Here is a 20,185-nt window from a genome sequence, read left to right as displayed (position 1 = left end):
TTCATTTTACTATTATATTACTTATATTACTTATATTATAATTAATACATGTATATTAATTAGTAATATAATAGTAAAATGCTATATATAAATTGATTATATATATATATATATATATATATATATATATATATATATACACACACACACTACCCCATAGCTTTCTGAATAAAATTTGTGATGATAGATAGATAGATAGATAGATAGATGATAGCAGTTTGGGAACTTCTAATAAAACCAAATAAATATGGGCTTCTCATTTCTTATTTTAACTCACCAGAACATTTGCAGGTAATTTTGAAAAGAATACACATTTTACAAAAGCAATTATCCATTTTTATTTTGTTTACATTGCACTGAAAATTTACATCATACTTTTACAAAGTTTTTTTTCATAAAAATATACTTCTTTACAAAAGTGTATGCATTAATATAAGAGGAGTAGCCAGTTGCAGAAGAAACATTGTTTAAACAAGATCTTAAATGTATTAACCTTAACATTAGTGAATGAATCATTGTTATTGCAGTCATGTGAATAAACAAGAATAAATAACTGGTGGCATAAAATTTAAAACTGCATCCTGTCAATAGAGTACAGTGTTGAGAAAATTGTATGAATTTCCAGAACAATGTATCTCAAAGTGGTTTACAGGAAATTCACTAAATGCAGAGATACAGCCAAGCAGCACTCTTCAGATGCAATGGTTTCTCTTAGGCACTCTGTCTCATGATACAAAAGGCTGAGACCATTCACAGAGTAATCCATATTTGAAAGGGACAACAGCAAAGAGTTCACACTGGGCACATAATTTTATTCAATGATGTGAGACATGCTAAAAATAAAAGACAATGGCCTATTAAATTAAAAAGAAGGTTGGCATTGCTGTATATCGTTGTAAATGAGCCACCAACAACTTAAAAACACACATCTTAATGTGACAAAGAGAAATCTGCTATCTCTGAAACCTGTTCTTTTGAGAATAAATGTATAGAAATTTTAAAATATATGAGAATTTGATAAATCCACATCCTGAGGAAACAAATTACAAATTTATATTGGTGATTTGAAAAGATGTCTTTTTGTTTTATTTCAATGAGTATTTTAAGCAGCTCGACCTCATTGCTAGAAATAGCTAAAAGCATCAAAGTTTAAATTTAAAGGCTCAACTGGAAGGATATAAAGATGTAGCATAAATTAAGGGTAATAGATTATTAGTCAATTTTATTTAGTATTTCTAACACATTGGAAAAGTTGGTCAAGGATGGGAATAAATTTTGGGTCTCAGATGAGAGCAGAATAATCGTCTTTATAGATAATTTTTTCAGTTAAAATGGTTTCTGGATGACAGAAGACATTAAAGCAAGGCGTAAAACACTACCCCATGGCTTTCTGAATAAAACTTGTGATTCCATAATAGGATCGGGGGAAGGTAGCACAGTGCCCTTGCTATTTGCAGAACCTATGACAACCAGTCTCAAAAGAATAGTAGCAATATGGCATAAAAAATCATAGTCAACTCAGCATGGGCAGCCTTACCTCTTCTATGTTGTGAATGATCTCAATAACATTTAAAGGCATGACTCAGTCTTCAATAATATGGAAATAAGAAAAACAACGCCTTGCTTAACAAGAACAAAGAGCCTAGCCGAGAGTGTGGGGTGACGTACAGACGTGTGTGATGGAACTCATGACAGTTAAAGAGAAGTCAGTGATCTAGTGACTCTTGTAAGTATAGCTCTTATTTTCTACCCTATATCTTTTTTTTTTAACCCAGTCCCTCTAATATAGTTTATAAAGCACAGAAATACTGATAGTGGATGCTCCTCCAATATATGCAAATAAGTCTATGTTTTAGAATAATCTCCTTTTTAAAAAAAGCAAATAAACTGTGAGTAAGCACTCTTGGAGTGCAGCCGGGTTTCTGTAAAACTCTCCATGGTACACATGAAGAAGCATTATGATCCAGTTTATGAAAAAAACTCTCTTCTCTATCATTCCTCAGGGAAAGGTGACCCAGCAAGTCCTGAAAAGTGTGCTTTGTTTAGCAGTGAACTAAATGTGCACTGTTTGGTGTGTCGATTTCCGAGACTCTGGAGAAGGCAAAGCGCTGCTGCGTTATACCATTGTGCAAACTGTGTTCAGGTTGGGGTCAAACCGCACTGCCTTTCCTTCCACGGACTTGGCGTTGGTGTCATACATGGGATTTTCAAAAGCTGCTTGGCCATTGTTATTTTCATGAACTGAGCATCCTGTGTACTGTGTCTTAGGTGCAGTCCTGTTGAAGAGAACACTGATTAACTCTGGGTAAACATTCTTCCAGAAATAGCCAAACAGGGTTCAAACATGGTCAGTGAATTATGTCCCTTAAAATACTGATTGAGAAATCATAAATGCAGTAAATGAAACTCGAACAACTTACTCATCCTTGTAAATCTGGAATGATTTTTATGATTTTATATATAACACACACTTATATATATATAGCACTACTATTAATCACGTAAATATACATAAATCATATAACATTATAAACTTTTTAATGAAATACTAAATTACTATTATGACTCATAATACTTGAAATGAGTTATGATGATGATGAATTTAAATCTCATTGCCATTCATTCATTTATTCATCAAATATTTACTGGGCATTTCTTATATGCTGGGCATCATTTGAATATTCATTATATAGTATTCACTGAACAGCACATAAAATCATTACTGTAATGAATTTCATACTGTTGTGATAGAAAACAATGAATAAGTTAAAATAGAAAACAAGAAAATACTAGGCAATGAGAATTGTTTTGCTGCAAAAGAAAATGTTTGATCCAGTAAGAAATAATTAAGAACCACTTCAGAAGAGGTAATAAGGAAAAGCATTCTTGTGAGGTAAAATTTAATCTGAGACGTGAGGGACAAAAACAGAACCCTTTCTGGGTGCGTGTGCATGTATGTGTGTATATGTATGTGTGTGTGTGTTTGTGTCTGTGTGTTTTTTTGGGGATTAAACTCTGAGGCATTCTACCTCTCAAGTTACACCTCAAGTTAAATTTATTTTTAATTTTGAAATAGGGTCTCACTAAATTGCTGAAAATCTCAGTCTATTGCTGAGGCTGGCTTAAAACTACAATCCTCCTGTCTCAGCCTCCCAAGTACTGGGATTACAGGTCATTAGGCTCATTGCAAAGGAGTCATTTCTGTGCTAAGGAAACAAGAAGTTTATGTAGAGAAGACAACTAATACTGAAGTCTAATTTAGAAGAGAGTTGGTGTATCCCAGAAACACAAATATTCAGATTTTTTAAAATTTTATGCATTAGAATCAGTAAAATAACAATGCAAAAATAAGAAATGACTATGGATATATAGATCATAAATTTTCATAATTACTGGCAATCATGTATTTTTCTTTTATTAAGAAAACTAGGGTCGGGTGTGGTGGTGCACGCTTATAATCCCAGACTTGGGAGGCCGATACAAGAAGATTGCTGGTTCACAGCCAGCTTCAGCTACTTAGTGAGGTCCTCTGCAACCTAATGAAACCCTGTTTCAAACTAAAGAATAAAAAACAGGGTTGTGGTTGTAGCTCAGAGGTAGAATGCCCCTTTACTCAATCCTCAGTTCCACAAATAAATAAATAAATAAATAAACAAATAAATAATTTGGAAGGTAGCAAGATGGTGACTGAGTGAAGTATAACATATTAGTCACTATAAAACCCGAAAATTAGCCAGGTGTGGTGGCACATGCTTGTAATCCCCACATTTTGGAGGCAGAGACAGGAAGCCAGCCTTGCTGGCTTAAGAGACCTGTTTCCAAAAAAACCCCCAAAAAACAAAAAACAAAAAACAAAAAACAAAAAAAAAGAAAACCTCGAAAATCTATCACTAAGAAAACAGATTTTTGACTAAGAAAAGCAGAAAAAAAAATAAACAAAGCTTAAAAAATTAATCACAGCAGAACAAAAGCCAGAAGACAGAACTAGGGTTAGCAAAGAACCCCAAGCACACTGTAGCTAAGAAACAGACCAGTGGTACCCAGCTGCACCATCTTGACCTGACCACTTCGCACTAGCACTGCTAGCACTGGGGCCTCTAGAGACCCCCCAGCAAAATAGCCAATGATTTAAGTGAGGTATACAACTGTAGATCTTCAGTATCATAAGCAGTCAAAACCTTGCTCCAAGTTTAACATGTGAATATCCTCATGCCCAGCCAGAACCTGAGGCAGAGTTGGGTCGGCCCACCTCTTCCTACAGAGACCCAGAGTGGCACTCAACAGTAAGTTAACTATGCAGCCTACCAACAGGAGATCACCAATGCAACCATCTTTGCAGTTTATCCCTGTGGAGGTTGTGATGGGGGCTGCTTTCAGACACAGCAGAGTCATGAGAGACCCATACCGTGCAGGATACAGCACCCTTACGGGTCCTCTGGAAATTACCCCGTGATTACACTGTGTTGACAGAGAAAGAGATGCAGGTTCAAGGCCTGTGGAAGGCTCAGAGCTCCAGGCTTACACGGGGCCCAGCCCTAATGACACCCACTTCTTGAATAGACACAGAGAGGCCCAGGGACACACATGTGAAAAGTGCAGAGACCCAAATGTGTAGCAGGAGAGGCAACCAGTAGCACTCAAAGACAGCAGGTCAGGGGCCCAATCATTGCAGGAGACCCAAAAGTGGGGCTGCAAACTGACATTACTGCTATAGGTTACTGAACAAATGAAAATGCTTGGAACATGCTTGAGAACGTACTACAGTGAGTAGACATTAAAAAGATGAAAGTATCCATATAGACCCAGGAGGACTACAGAGACCAAGTCTGCTCTGTACTTTTATATGTGAGGGTTGTTTTTCTGTTTGGCTGTTTTGTTATATTTTTGTGTTTGTTTGCTCTTTTTGCCATCTCTTTTGCAAGATTCCTCCTTCTTTCCTACGTAATCTCTTTCCTCAAACTTTTTTTCTTTGTCTTATATTAAATTTATTTAATATCACTATACTTAAATACTAGAATCCTCGTATATATTCACCATTCCTAATTTCTACCATATATTACCATATTCCACTCAGAATCTCATTGTACTCAATCATATGCTCTATTTCTGCACTCATCACTCTGGCTCCTCCTCCCTCATCTAGATTGCACCATTGAATACAACACAACTTGCCTTTCTATATGTCAGCTAACAACTCTAAATACCTACTGCTGAGATTGGACCAGAGAGGTGAACCACCAGAAAAGACTGCCTGGCATTAAGGATAAACTAACCAAACCTTGCAGAAGCAATCGTTCAACAGCCCAAACATCAAGATTTAAAAATGCATCTGGCACAAACTGTTCTGTTCACATCTCTGAGCTGACTCCTTATAACAGAAGTGACAGAAGACCAGACTATAACACCTGAAACCCATCAACCTCACCACTGCAGCAGGCAGAGGTACCTCAGAGTACCTGTAACCCAGTAATGATGCAGCTTCCACATGAATGATCACTGATGGTTCCATATTAAGTTAAAAATAGGATCACCATATTATCTAGCAATTCCATCTCGGGATATATATCCAAAATAATTGAAAATGCATGTTTATACAAATATTTATATAAAATATTTACACTGGCATTATTCACAATAATCAAAAAGGCAGGAACAACTAAAATGAATATGTTTAATGAATGAACATATTCAAACATAATATATTCACACAATATATTATTCAGTCATATAAAGGAATGAAGTACTGATGCATGCTATAATAGAAATAAAATTTGAAAACATTCTGCTATATTTAAGAAGACAGACATAAAATGTCTCACATTATATGAATCTTTTTATATGGAATATTCAGAATAAGCAAACCCACAAAGACAGAGTTACAGTTGGTTGAGGTTGAAAGTGAGAGGAATGCGGAATGATTACTTACTCAGTGTATTATCCTTTTATGATGATAAAAATGTTCTGGAATTATCCAGCAGTGATGGTTGCAAATGAAACTGTATTACATACTTTAAAATGGTTTAAATGGTAAGTTTACACTATATGCATTTTACCACATCAAAAAAAAAGGATGGCATAGATTGTTTCATAAATACATTTGTGATGATTTTAAAAATTTATTAAAAACACTGATACTAGTTCTGAATAGGTGCTAATTTATAAATATTATAGAATGATTCATAATGAAAATATCAGTTTGGAAGAAAACTGAATTTCGATAATATTAAATGAATTATTTTTCTTGATTAAGAATTGCCCCAAGCAGTGGAAATTACATACTAAAGCTTCTCACCAGAATATTTCACTGGATAGAATAAGTAGGGCCAAAGAATAGTATGAACAGTATAATATACTCTCTGTATATCAAATTATATTTATTGCATAATTTTTAAAGCAATAGAAGAGGAATGAGACAATTAGAGCATTTTTTCATTCATCTTTCTGGGCAAAATCAGTCATTGTTGTCCCCTGAACCAAGAGATCTTAACAGAAGCTTTTTCCTAGTTCCCTAAATAAATCCTGCAGGAAATATAAGCTCTTAAATATATACTGCAACCTAGATTTTGTATCTCTACAGTCTCATTATGAATAATATAAAAATGACATGTATAATTAGTTTTATACCAGGAAACTGACAAGCAAAATGAGAAAGGATTAGGTTGAATGCCTGTGCAGTTTAACAGCAATTTTGGTAAGGTGCCTGTGGAATCACCACTGTGGACAGAGGAAGTAAGATTCCCAACAACTCTGGTAATAGATAGCATATTGATTTCAACATCATAAAGAAAATGAAAATTAGAATATGAACTAAAGCAGTACAAGAAGAAAGATTTATGAAGCATTTTTTTTAGTTAAAAATCAATTAACTTACCTCTGTTTATAAAGATAAAATCCAAATCCTGCAAATATAAGTGCAAAAAAAGGCACAAGAATAGCAATGGCCACAGAACTACTATTGGTACCATGAGGTTGATTTGAAGAATTTGAACCTTCTGACATATTCAGTCCTACAAAATTAAAAAAAATATACATTACAAACACAAAACCAACTCTATTTTATTATAATTGATTTCTATTTTTACAAACCAATTCATCTCTCTTATTCTCAAGAATTAGATATTTGAAAATATACATAGTAAACAAAAATAATTCGCTGAAATTGCTTTAACTCATTTGCACATATTTTATACAACTCATGCATATAATGTATGGAAATATTTTTTCCAAAAAAGGATACAGACTAAAACACAAGTATAGCCCCAGACCTGAGAGGTTTGTAAAACAGGGGAAGACTTGTGGAGACACTAAATACATGCATCAAGTATGAATTAATGCTCACTCTATTTCAGAAAGCAAAAGAGGACTTCCATCTGGCATATCTAAGAATGTTTTCTGTAGGATAAACAATCCAAGTTTGGCCTTGATGACCAATTCGGAGAAAACAGCAAAGGAAGTAGCAGCATCATAGGTGCACAGATGGGAAGGAAAATGGCATCCTGAAGGCAGGTGACAAGCACTGACTAGAATTAGTAGCAATACTAGGCTGAAAGGATAAACCATAGACAGCCTCTAAAAGGAAAGAAGTATTCGAAGGAGTTCAAATGTACTGCTTACCTCAGTGAGAAACCACTGAGAGTGTTTAGAGTTAAAAGAACCAGTGGTGACACAGAAGGTTTAGAGGCCTGACCATGGACTAATGGGAGTACAGATTGAGGCCAGTGGATGCAAATGGTGCAACAATGCCCCCAATTAAAAAAAAAAATCAAGAGCTAGGCATGGAGGGACAAACCTGTGGTCCCAGTACTTGGGAGGTGGAGGTAGGGGGAGTGCAGATTCAGGCCAAGCCTGAGCAACTTAGCAAGGGGCCTCTGCATTTAGTGAGGCACGGTTTCAGAAAGCTTTAACTCTGAAGTAGAATGAATATCCTGGGTTCAATTACCATTATCCCCACCACAAAAACAAAAATTACTCTTTCAACAAGGGCATTTGAAAGAGCATGGAAATATTTGGGAAAAAATCTTAGTGCAATAAATAGAACTTATTTGCATGGATGAAAGGTAAGAAGGCATCTGATTAGAATATTCTACTTAAAACTGACTAAATAGTGGTGGTGTCAGTGGATTAGGAAGTGAGAAAAATCAAGTTTGTAGATATGTTGGCACAGGGGTAGAGGAAGAGGAAGTGGCCAGCAGTTTATTTTATATATATTTTTATTTGGTGTACTGTAATTATAAATCATCTGAGGTCTAGAGTGACAGGAACATATATGCATATAACCCTTGGAGCGTTTCTCTCTGGGTCTTGCCACCCTCTCTCCCCTTCTCCATACATGTCTTTGAGATTGAAAAAATTAACAGTTCTTTTTCAAAAGGAAATAGGTTCTGTTTTAAACATGTCTAGTTGGAAACATTTTGAGTTATAGTACATGAAGCCAATGCATTTCATGACACAACCATGTTAATCTAGCATATTAATAAATGCTTTATCCTGTTTTTAAAACTAACACAATCTTAAGCAAAACATTATGTAAACTGATATTATTAATCACTTAGAAAAAACAAACTTTTTTTTGATAAACAGTTATATTCAACTAAGCCACAATTTTGTCTAGATCTTTGAAAGTATGTTTTTCTATACCTTATTTCTCCAATGACTCAGTATATTTATATAAAAGTTCAAAGTAATGATTTTTTATGATGAGAATAAAATAGTAGCTTTTAGAACATGAATTTGCTATGTGTATTTCCATGCCTCAGTATAATAATGCGGGAGAGTATACCTTTGGAAAATTATACATCCAAAACTAAGCTTATAAATCTATTCCAGGAAGACCAGTAAATGTTTACACACATATTAGAAGAACTCAAAATGAGAATGACAAAATCTTGTGTTTTCCCACCACAGAAAATTTACATATTTTAAGAGTGGAAAGTCCCCCAAAGGGGCCCATTCCTCAAAGTTATTTTTCTTTCCCAGACCTTATGAGTTTCTCAAAGTACTACTTCATTTTCAAAGAAAAAAAAAGTGACAATATTCGAACTAAAAAGAAGTATAATAGTTCTCATGAGACAAGATAAAATAATTTACAATATTTAATATTTTCTTTTTAATGTTACTTTTCTATATGTTATTTTTCTTCTTTTAACTTGCTTAAGGGCTAGACAGTTTGTCATATTTATTAAAAATATGATGAAAAACTAAACATTATAGAGAATTATTACATAAAGAACAAATATTTTAAAGAAAGTGAGAATTGTAAAAAAAAGGCTATCAAACATATATATAGTATATGTATAGTACTGACAATACGCAAGTAAAACTGTGGCATGTGTACCTAATGTATAGAATCTACTTCATTCTAATGTTGTCTGGGTTAAGAAAGAAACTGCATGAAAATAAAAGTGAACACATTACCTAGTCTTTGCAGTCCAAATTGACCATAATCTTTGCCTTGAATAAATCCTTGAAATACATAAGTAGCTCCATCAGGTTCAGCAGAAACCTAAAAATATTTGAAAGTCTGATTAAATAGAAATTACATTTATTAAATATAAATATTTCAAAAATATTTGAAAGTCAGACTAAATATTAAATATTAAAGCAGCTATATTTATTTGGCCCTAATAAATACTCATATGCATTATTCTGAAACATTTTATGTCTCTTTTCTCTATCTTTTCTTCCTATGTGAAACATCATATTGTGAAAATTTTCTATCATAAAATCAAAAGGAAAATCTTTAATTTAAAATAATTCTGACATTGGAAAAAAGGGGGGGGGGTTGGTTATTAATCTAATGCCATAGGCATATGGATCTCTTAGAAGCTAAGATGCCTATTGTCTAAGAACTGGCCATAACATAAGAAAACAGAGTGAGGCAAGTGGTCAATTAAAAATTAAGAGATACTAATTATATGTTATATAAATTATATTGCTATTTCTCATGTATTTATTTATTGTCCCTCTCCTCACCTATGCCCAACTTTCATGGAAGAGTACATTTCCTCTTTCACTGAGGTGGGTTTGGTCGTGTGACTTGTTTTAGCCATGTAATATGAATGGGATTGACAATCCGTCAACTGTAACCCTAGGCTTTAATAGGCAATATTTTTATTATACTGAAGAAAAGAAGCCGGTCACGGACTTCAACTCATATGAAATTCCAGAACAGGGAATTCTAGAGAGGTTCATTTTAAAAACACTGCAGAGAATTGGAATACAAAGAATATACCTCAACATCATAAAGGCATCTACAATAGGCCCACAGCCAACATTGCATTAAATGAGGAAAAACTTCAAGTATTTTACCCTAAAAACAGGAACAACAATGGATGTTCATTATCACCACTTCTCTTCAATATAGTGCTTGTGACTCTAGCCAGAGCAATTAGGGAAGAAAAGGAGTAAAAATAGAAAAAGAACTCAAACTTTCACCATTTGCAGATGACATAATACTATACTTAGAGGACCCAATATTCTCAAACAACAGGCTTATAGAACTGAAGAACAAATTCAGCAAAGTGACTAAATACAAAATAAATCTTAAAAAATCAGCTTTCCTGTACACCAACCATAAATCCACTGAAAAAGAAATCCAGAAAACACTTCCACTGAGGATTTCCCACAAAAAAATTAAAATACTTAGAAATAAATTTAACCAAGGAAGTAAAAGACCACTACAAAGAATATTATAAAACACTGAAAAAATAAATTGATAAAGACCTTACAAGATGGAAAGATATTGCATGTTCTTGGATGGGAAGAATAAATATCATCAAAATTCTCATATTTCCAAAAGTGATCTACAAATTCAATGCAATACTCATTAAATTACCAAAATCATTTCCCACAGACATAAAAAAATCAGTACTCAAATTAATTTGAACAAAAAACAAACAAACAAAAAAAAAAAACAGAATAGCCAAAGTAATTCTCAGCAGGAAAAATCATGCAGGAGAAATCACAATACCTGACTTTATTTTTTTTAATTATAAATTTTTTGGTGGCACTGGGATTCCTGGAAACCCTTCTACTCTGGGATACACCCAGACCTATTTTATATTTTTATTTGGAAACAGGGTCTCTTAAACCAGCACTACTGGCTTCGAACCTGCGCCATCCTCCTGTCTCCATCTCCCAAGTGCAGGGATTACAAGCGTGCGCCACCATGCCCGGCTAATACCTGACTTTAAACTATACTACAAAACCATAGTAATAAAACCAGCATGGTACTGGCACAAAAAACAGATACATAGACCAATGGAGCAGAAGAGAAGACTAAGAAACAAATCAACACACTTATATCCAATTGATTTTTGACACAGGGGCCAAAAATATACACTGAAAAAAAAGATGATCTCTTCAACGAATGGTGTTGGCAAAACTTAATAACCATATGCAGAAAAATGGAAGTAAATCCGTAAAACCCACTTTTTCACCCTGCACAAGAGTCAATTCAAGATGAATGAAAGACTTTGAAATTAGACCAGAGACCTGAGGCTCCCTGAAGAGGGCATAGGTCCAACAATGCAACACACATAGGCACAGATAAAAACTTTCTTAACATAACCCCAAAGGCACAAGAAACTAAACGGCAAATCAATATGTGGGATTGCATGAATCTGAAGAGCTTCTATACAGCAAAGGAAACTATCAAGAACCTCAACCAAGAACCAACAGAATGGGAGAAGATTTTTGCCACCTATTCTTGTAATAGATGATTAATATCTATAATATACTGAGAACTCAAGGAACTCAGCACTAAGAAAACAAATACCCCAATCAAAAAAAAATGGGCAAGTGAATTAAATAGACACTTCATGAAGGAAGAAATTCAAATGGCCAATAAATGCATGAAAAATGCTTAACATCGTTAGCAATCAGCAAGATGAAAATCAAAACTACCCTGAGATTTTACCTAACTCCAACTAGAATGGCAATCATTCAAAACACAAACAAAAACAAATGCTAGTGAGGATGTGGAGAAGTGGGAACTCCATAACATTGTTGGTGGGATTGCAAATTAGTGCAACCACTTTGAAAAGAGTGTGGAGGAACCTCAGAAGAATGGGATTTACCCTACCATATGACCCAGCAATACCATTTCTGGGTATCTACCTAAAAGAAAGGAAACCAAACTACCAAATGAATGCATGCATATTCATGTTCTTATCTGCACAATTCATCATTGCCAAACTATGGAACCAGCCAAGATGTCCATCAACAGATTAATTGATTATGAAACTATGGAATATGTACACAATAAAATTCTACTCAGTCATAAATTAAAAAAAAACAATTATATTACTTATAGGGAAATGGATGAAACTGGAGATGATTATGTTAAGTGAGATTAGTCAGTCATAAAAAATAAGAAATCAGATGCTCTAATATGCGAAAGCTAGGAAGAAAATAAGTCATAGGAGGGATTCTAGACAAAGAAAGAGATATTGTTGATGAGCAAATAAGGTGACCTGAGGGGATCGGAGGTAGGAAGAGGGAAATTCTCTAATTCTCATGATGTACTTTAACAAACATGTCAATCATTAATCCAAGCATTAGAAGGAGGAAGAGGGAGGGAATGGGGCGGGAATTGGGTAAGGGCTAATTGGGTTATGTGTGCATGTATGTATCCACCATCTTGTATTCCATTAAGATGTATGACTACAATGCACCAATAAAAATCTAAAAAACTAAAATTTCTCACAAAAAAAAAAAGAAAACACATTAGTGGTTGCTAGTGCTAGGATGAGGATGAAGGGTGGAGTGATAGCTAAAGTCTGGAGTTTCCTTCTAAAGTGATGAACTATTAGAAAATCAGCATGCTTATGGTTATACCTATTTTTGCATATACTAAAAACCACTGAATTTTACACCTGGAATGAGTAAATTGTAGGCTATGTGCATTACATGTAAATTGAGCTGTTAAAAGGCATATAGTACTTTATTTGAGTTCATTTCAAAACCACAGAGTTTTTTTCCAGACCATCATCTGAAAGCTTCTGATAGATATTTCAGAAACTGCTGTTCCTCCAACCTGAGCCCCAGAATGAGGTACGGTGCAAACCTGAACCTCAGCCCCAAGAAAAAGCTTCCCCATTAACCCAGATGCAGGAAAAATAACCAAATACTTATAGTTGTTTTACCCTGAGATATTTTGGCTATGTCTAGGTAAATGCTGACCACTATATGTATCTTACATATATATAAAATTCTATATTTTAAAAAACTCCACATGTATAATTTTAGTTGATCTTGTAAGACAAACAGGAAATAGATAAGTATATAAATATACTTCAGTGATTCTGATAACCAATTAGTAATGTGAATTTATTCTAAAGTTTGAACTAAATAGTGGCAGCTACTTAAATTAAGTGTAATGTAAGAAACTCAGAACCCACCCTAAAACTCAAAGCATCTCAAAGTTCCCTAAAAAATCAAACATCTCACATCAAGTGATTTATTTATTTTTCATAGACATTCTAATCTGGCCATGGATATTTCAATAATAAAATACTTCTAAAGAAAATAGCTCAAACTGATATTTTAGTGAATTAATTCCTTTTGTATCCTTGATAAAATAATATAACTAATGACTCAGTACATTGAAAATGTCTGTTTTTCCCAACTCTACAAAAAAATGGCACACAATAAAAAAACAGTATGGACAATTTTTTCCCCTCAGAATCAATCATAATGAAGCTTTGACTTGTTTCATTAATTTCTCCTTGTAAAACCAGGCTTGGTATTTGAGGCTATGTCTGCTCTTTCTCGCTCATTCTTCAGCCAAGACTCCTGCCCAGCACATTAGTGTGTGGCTTGTTGCTTCCAAGTTTTAATTTAGGACAACCATTCACATGAATGACTGAATAGGACACAGTGACTAAATGGTGAAGTTAGAATAAGCTATATTCCCACAGGAAGCACCTTGCATACATTTCTCTTCATAATTTTAAGTTATTACAAATTAGTGTTACATTTTAATGAATATATTTAACTTTCTTGTGCATTTTATAAATATGTAAGACATGCCTTAAGTATTGCTATATTTTATCCTAATTTATTCATAATTGTATACACCAAAAGTAAGCAAATGACATCATAATCTAATAAGCCTATGCTTGATACTTTACAATGCTAAGTATTCATACTTGCTAACAAGTGTATATATGTATGTATGTTAAATTAAAAAAAATAATTTGTCTCTGGAACTATACAAATTTGTTGTTAAAATAATGACGAATTATTGTTGCAGACTTTCAAAGAATTATACTTACAAAGCCATCCATGGCCCAATTTTCCTCTTTCATTTTCCTCACAGAAGCATGAGCTGGTACTTTAATAAGATATATGTGTAACATTAGGCGAGCTTCCTGGCTTTTATATACACCTGTGAAATACATGAACATCTTAGTCTATAACTTTGTAAAAAGTTATGCTTCATTTTATTATCAAAAATCTTCAAATGCATCATGTAAGAAAAGTGATTGGCAAGGCTCAAGTCAAGAATGGCTTCATACATAATGCCTACCTATCTTTCTTCTTTCTCTCTCTTTCTTTCTCTCTCTTTCTTTCTTTCTTTTTCTTTCTTTCTTCTTTCTCTTTCTCTCCTTCCTGCCTTCGTCCCTCTCTCCCTCCCACCAATCACCGTCCACTCTCTCCCTCTTTCTTATACTGGAAATTGAGCTCAGATATTCTACCTTTGAGTCACAGCACCAGATTTCTTCCATGTTTTTATTTTAAAATAGGGTCTCCCCATGTGGCCCATGGTGGCATCAAACCTACAATCCTCCTGTCTAAATTTTCCAAAGTGGTGGTATTATAGGTTTGTGTCATGGTGCTCAACTTATAATGCTTTCTTAAACCCAAAAATATACATTGATCTCTTTTAGCTAAATCTCAAATTTTATCTCTGTGGTTTAAATTACCTTTGCTATTAAAATTAAGTACTATTGTTTGTAACAACATACTTCCATGGTTCTGCAAACAAAATAGTTTCTTCCCTTAGAGTAAAAAATTTAAGGATACAAACCAAAATTCTTAATATTTTTCTCAATAATAAATTAGGTGCTAGCACCATGAGAGAATGTCCAAGGTGCTGCTGGAGACACAAAGATGAATAAAGGTTGTTCTTGTATTTACAATTCAATAAAACAGAAGGTATATATAAGGTATACAACAACATAAAGAGATTTTGGTAAATAAAAAGCCAGAAGAGAGAGGGATCACTTCACACTGGAGACTTATCAAGAAAAAAACATTTGAGCTGGATCTTAAAAGATAAGCAGGATTTTAATCCATGAAACTAAATCTAGGTATGAGCATAAAAAAGAGAAAAGATATATACACTGTTTTTTATTTTACACAGTGAATATTCTAAGAATGAGAATAAGTGTAAAGATGTTTAGAGAAATAGTAAAGACTCAAAAAATTATAATTACCTACTACTTAAAATTTGAAGAATGTTAAAAGTGTAAAGTAATGAGGCACAAATTTCCACGTAAAGTAAATTATAAGAAGAAGACATAAAAGTATTAAAAAGTAAGATCTCTGAAAAATTGCTGTAATTGTTCTATGGGAATAAAGTAAGTGAACATTAATTAATTTAATCTTTTCATGTATGTTTTTCTATATTTAGGAATTTATCTTGAAGTTTTTCTACATCATAATAGTTACATTTATTTTTACTAACTTTTATATGAAATAAAGACAAGATCATTTACATTTAAAAGCTAAATATAGCTGGGCATGGTGGCACACACTTGTAATCCCTGCACTTGGGAGGCAGAGACAGGAGGATCGTGCTGGTTTGAAGTCACTCTTGCTGGCTTAAGAGACCCTGTTTCCAAATAAAAATATAAAACTAGGTCTGGGAGTGTAGCCCGGAGGTACAAGGGCTTCCAGGAACCCCAGTACCACAAAAAAATAAATAAAAAATAAAAGTTAAATACATTATTAATTGCAACTTAAATGCATTTCACTCATTTATATGATTTCTTTTCATTTATTTCAATTGTGCATATTTTTTAAATACAATGTACTTTAAATTATAATACTCTTAATTTAGTAAGTCTAATATAAAACCATTCAATTATACAAAATGATGTGTAGTATTTTTCCTAAAATGTATAATCCAAAAATATAATTGTTTTTTTATTTATACTACAAATTATAATTATAGAGGGTTGCTATGTAGCCAATATATTAGCTTTGTTTCTGAATAAATCATGAATGCCATAAAAAACTGGATAAACCAAATATATATATATACACACACACACACACATACACACACACACACATATATATATATATATATATATATATATATATATATATATATAATTTCATGCTTCAAATTAAATGTCTGGATTCCAGTTTCTAAATGAGTTTTGGCCTAGTGCATAATATTTGATTATTGCTACGTAAAAATATTCTTGCAGAAACGTCACGTCGAAGCTGCAGTTTAATTTTGTAGAGTAATATTCATTAATCAATCCCATCATCAGAAAGCTTTGTTTCTGAATAAATTACGAATGCCATCAAAAAATAGATAACCAAATATTTTACGGTATAAAAATCATGAACAAGAGTCCCTAAATCATGGTAGAAATCACAGCGCAGTGGCCCTGTTGTCTGTGGCCTGTTTGAATGTGGTACCTGAAAGCAGCAGTTCCATGTTGCTATTGCTCAGCGTGGCGTTCACTCTCCCGGTAGAAGCATTGAAACTGGTCACTGTCAAGGTCATGGGCTGTTTCCTTCCTTTGAAATTGTAAGAACCTTTCCATATGTAATTCTGGGCAAACACATCATCAGGAACTGTGAAAAAAAAGCACACATTTTAATTTTGCAGCATCTTATAAATGTAAGCATTTCATAGTCAGTTAAAGGATAGTATTTATTTACTAAACAGTGATATTTTGCTAAATAAACAATAATGTTGAATGTGTATAATAAAATTCTTTCGTGTAGATATGTTTCCGTTTCTTTAGAATAAAAATCAAATTATGATGGCCTAGATTTGTTCACACATCACCGACAGGAAAGAAAAAGACCATGCCAATTAAAGATGAGGCTTGTGTTTAAAACTCAGAAAAACATAAATTTAATTTATACTTGACCTTCCATAACATTTTTTCTTTTCAGTAGAAAAATAAAATGGTTTTACTAAGCCAAGTAAGTCTATGCAGAAGTCCCAAGAGGTCTTCTTTTCTCCTAGCAGTGAAAGTAGACCCATAAGAAGAAAAGAACAGAATTAAATTCATCCATTTGCAGAATGGCCCTGAAAGAGGGAAGGAATGCTTCTGGGTGCCCCTCACAGGATACTGAGTTCAGTTATTCCAATTATAGATGCTCATGAAGAAGAACAGCATTACACCATATTGACTGATTTGAGGTTCACAGGTATTTTTAGGAATAAAGCAATGTCACTAGAATTGCCCAGTTCTCATGGGAGAAGGAGGAGGTGTGGGAGAATGCAGCAGAAAGGTTAGCTACTGAAGTTGGGCTGTTTATATTTAAGTATTTCTTTACATTTTCTAAAGCGTGTCACTTGCATAAATTAGTTAACTCTAAACCTGAATGTCCTCATGAAGAACATGGGTTAACAGAGTTTTTAGAGATTAAATGAGATCAAGAATATTAGCTACTATATTTACTGTTAGCTACTATATTTACTATAATTAAATATTAATTATATTTAGCTACTATATTTACTATATTTACCAACTGTTAGCTACTATATTTACTATAATTATGATGCACATAAAATAGGGAAGCTGTGGCTCTGTTAGCTCATTCAATAACTGCGAATAAAATATATACCTGGTAGCCATTTCCTTAGTATTATGAAGAGTGTGTTGTGCTGGCTCTGGGATCTGTGACAAATCACCCTCCCAATGGCACTGTCTCCACATACCCCAAATTACTCTGCTATTTTCTGTATATATGGGGTGACCTAACCTAAAACCTTAATAAAGCATATTAATATAAAGTCCTTGATCTGGTAAGCACCTCACGAAAATAATAACTTAATAGATAAGTGGTTGGTAGGAGGGAGTGACATGCTACAGTGCCCTACATTAGAAAGGTCAGGGAAAAAGGGGTAACAACTCTTTGTTAAAGGGATTAGAGAAGGAGAAAAAAAGAGAAAGATGTTCTAATGGCAGTACTTGGCAAAGAGTAGATACTAAATAAAATTAGAGTTGTCTTTCTGATTATTTATTCCTGCAAATCTATCACCAAACTTTTTTTTTTTTTTTTTTTTTGGTGGTACTAGGGTTCCTGGAAGCCCTTCTATTTCCGGGCTATGCTCCCAGACCTATTTTATACTTTTGAAATTTTAGAAACAGGGTCTCTCAAGCCAGCGTGGCTGGCTTCAAACCTGCATGATCCTCCTGTCTCCGCCTCCCAAGCGCTGGGATTACAATCATGCACCACCACGCCCGGCTTCCACCAAACCTTTAATAAAAAACTACCAGCATGACAGCAAGTGAATGCAAAGCATGGAATATTACACAAAATTGACCATGGTGAGAATCTACCTGCTGAATCAAGTGTCCACCACCATCTTCCACCATCCCCACACATGACTGAGAAATGTTACTCATAGGATGGGAGACAGATGCTATTTGATGTATATCCCATGTGCAATGGGAATAATACTTGTTTCTGTTATAGAGCATACTTTGAAATTTAAATATAAAATATTTGGCAGGTTTTTTGTAAACCCTAACATGTCATGCAACGAACATTGATATAACTATCAATAAAAAAGACAATGATGTTCCTTTCTTTTAAAACATGTTTGAATTTAAACTTTGCTTCGCAAGTTTTACAGCATTGTCAAATATATACTCATCGTCCTGAATTTGATCAAACTGTCCGTTTTTATTCTTGTCACTTTAGAGTAATTTGATCACTGGCTCATGATTTTAAGCATAATGTAGCTTTGTGTATTCTCATTTTAAAGATGACAGTTGTACTAGAATGCTTGCAAGTGCTTTTTTCTCACTTAGATTAGGTATTTCCTTTTCTTCCTAATGTTAAAGTATGCCTCTACCATCTTGTACCCCATTAAGATGTATGGCTACAATGCACCAATAAAAAAAGGATTTTAAAAATTATAAATTAAATGTTATCAAATGTTCTCTGTAAGTATTGTGATGATCATTTTTAATATTTTACTCTCTTACTATGTAACTTTTAAGGGTAACTCAACATGAAAATATAATTGTATGTTAATGATGAATTTGTTTTTGATGGTTTATGTTTATTATAAGGTAGAATTTGATTTAATTTTATGTAGGATTTTTTGTTTCACCAATAATTCCAAGTCAAGTGAGTCTAAATTTCCCCCCATTTGATAATATGTTTTTTCTGAGTTATTAAGGAAGGTGCGTTATCTGTGAGAGATTTTATAAAATTTGGATGTCTGGTTTTTATAAAGTTTCATAGAACTCATTAGGATATCCACATAGGCCTGGTGTTTCTTGTGAAAATGACTGTAGCCATTTCTTTGATAAAGGATTATTTAAGCTTTTTAAAATCAGTTATTAGCTGTTAATACATTGTTCTAGAAATTTTCCCATTTATTTTTAAAATTTGGTAGTATTATTTTATTTCTAACTTACTTTATGTGATAACAGTTACATTTTCCTTGTTTAGCATTATTTTTGCTAGAACATTTTCTACTTTGTTTATTCCTTTGTAGAATTGCCTTTGATTCTGTTGAAATTCTTCTATTATGTCTGAGGACTTTTTTTAACCTGTCCTTATTATTACATGGATTTCTAGTTATTCTTTTATAAATTTTATGTTCTTAGTGGGGATACTTACCTCATTAATTCTGAAGTTTTATTTTTTTCTAAGATAATTATTTGAGGCTATAAATTTTGCTTAAAATTTTGTGTTTGCTCTACTCAAATTAGGATATTTAGATTTTAATATTAACACATTTCAGCAATATATCATCTTTAATTGATGATAATTCATCAGTATTGATTTGATTTAAATTTTTAAACATCCAAAATTTTTTATTTACTTTTATAAACTTTTTCTGTACATCATAATGTAGTTTATAATGATATGAACATACATGCACACAGAATTTGGTGTGCTTATTCCTGGCTCACTCCCTATTGCACCCTCCACCTTCCCCATATGAAGTATTGAAATTGACATTAGT

General features: G+C 33.3%; 1 protein-coding gene across 3 annotated transcripts in view; it reads right to left on the bottom strand.

The window, feature by feature from the left end:
* Positions 1–2,116: 2,116 nt before the first annotated feature.
* The window catches only part of CSMD3 (CUB and Sushi multiple domains 3), a gene marked incomplete at both ends in the record, with an annotated part of 1,156,743 nt that continues 1,138,674 nt past the window's right edge, over positions 2,117–20,185 (bottom strand). For all 3 annotated transcript variants that reach the window (XM_080694904.1, XM_080694905.1, XM_080694906.1), the window contains 5 exons: positions 2,117–2,276; positions 6,872–7,007; positions 9,415–9,502; positions 14,277–14,389; positions 16,660–16,818. In XM_080694904.1, the coding sequence (XP_080551030.1) occupies positions 2,117–2,276; positions 6,872–7,007; positions 9,415–9,502; positions 14,277–14,389; positions 16,660–16,818 (656 nt within the window). The remainder of the gene's footprint in view (positions 2,277–6,871; positions 7,008–9,414; positions 9,503–14,276; positions 14,390–16,659; positions 16,819–20,185) is intronic.

This window comes from Muscardinus avellanarius (genome assembly GCF_963383645.1).
Source record: "Muscardinus avellanarius genome assembly, chromosome: 4".
Lineage (NCBI taxonomy): Eukaryota > Metazoa > Chordata > Mammalia > Rodentia > Gliridae > Muscardinus > Muscardinus avellanarius.
This window is presented reverse-complemented; position numbering and strand designations above follow the sequence as displayed.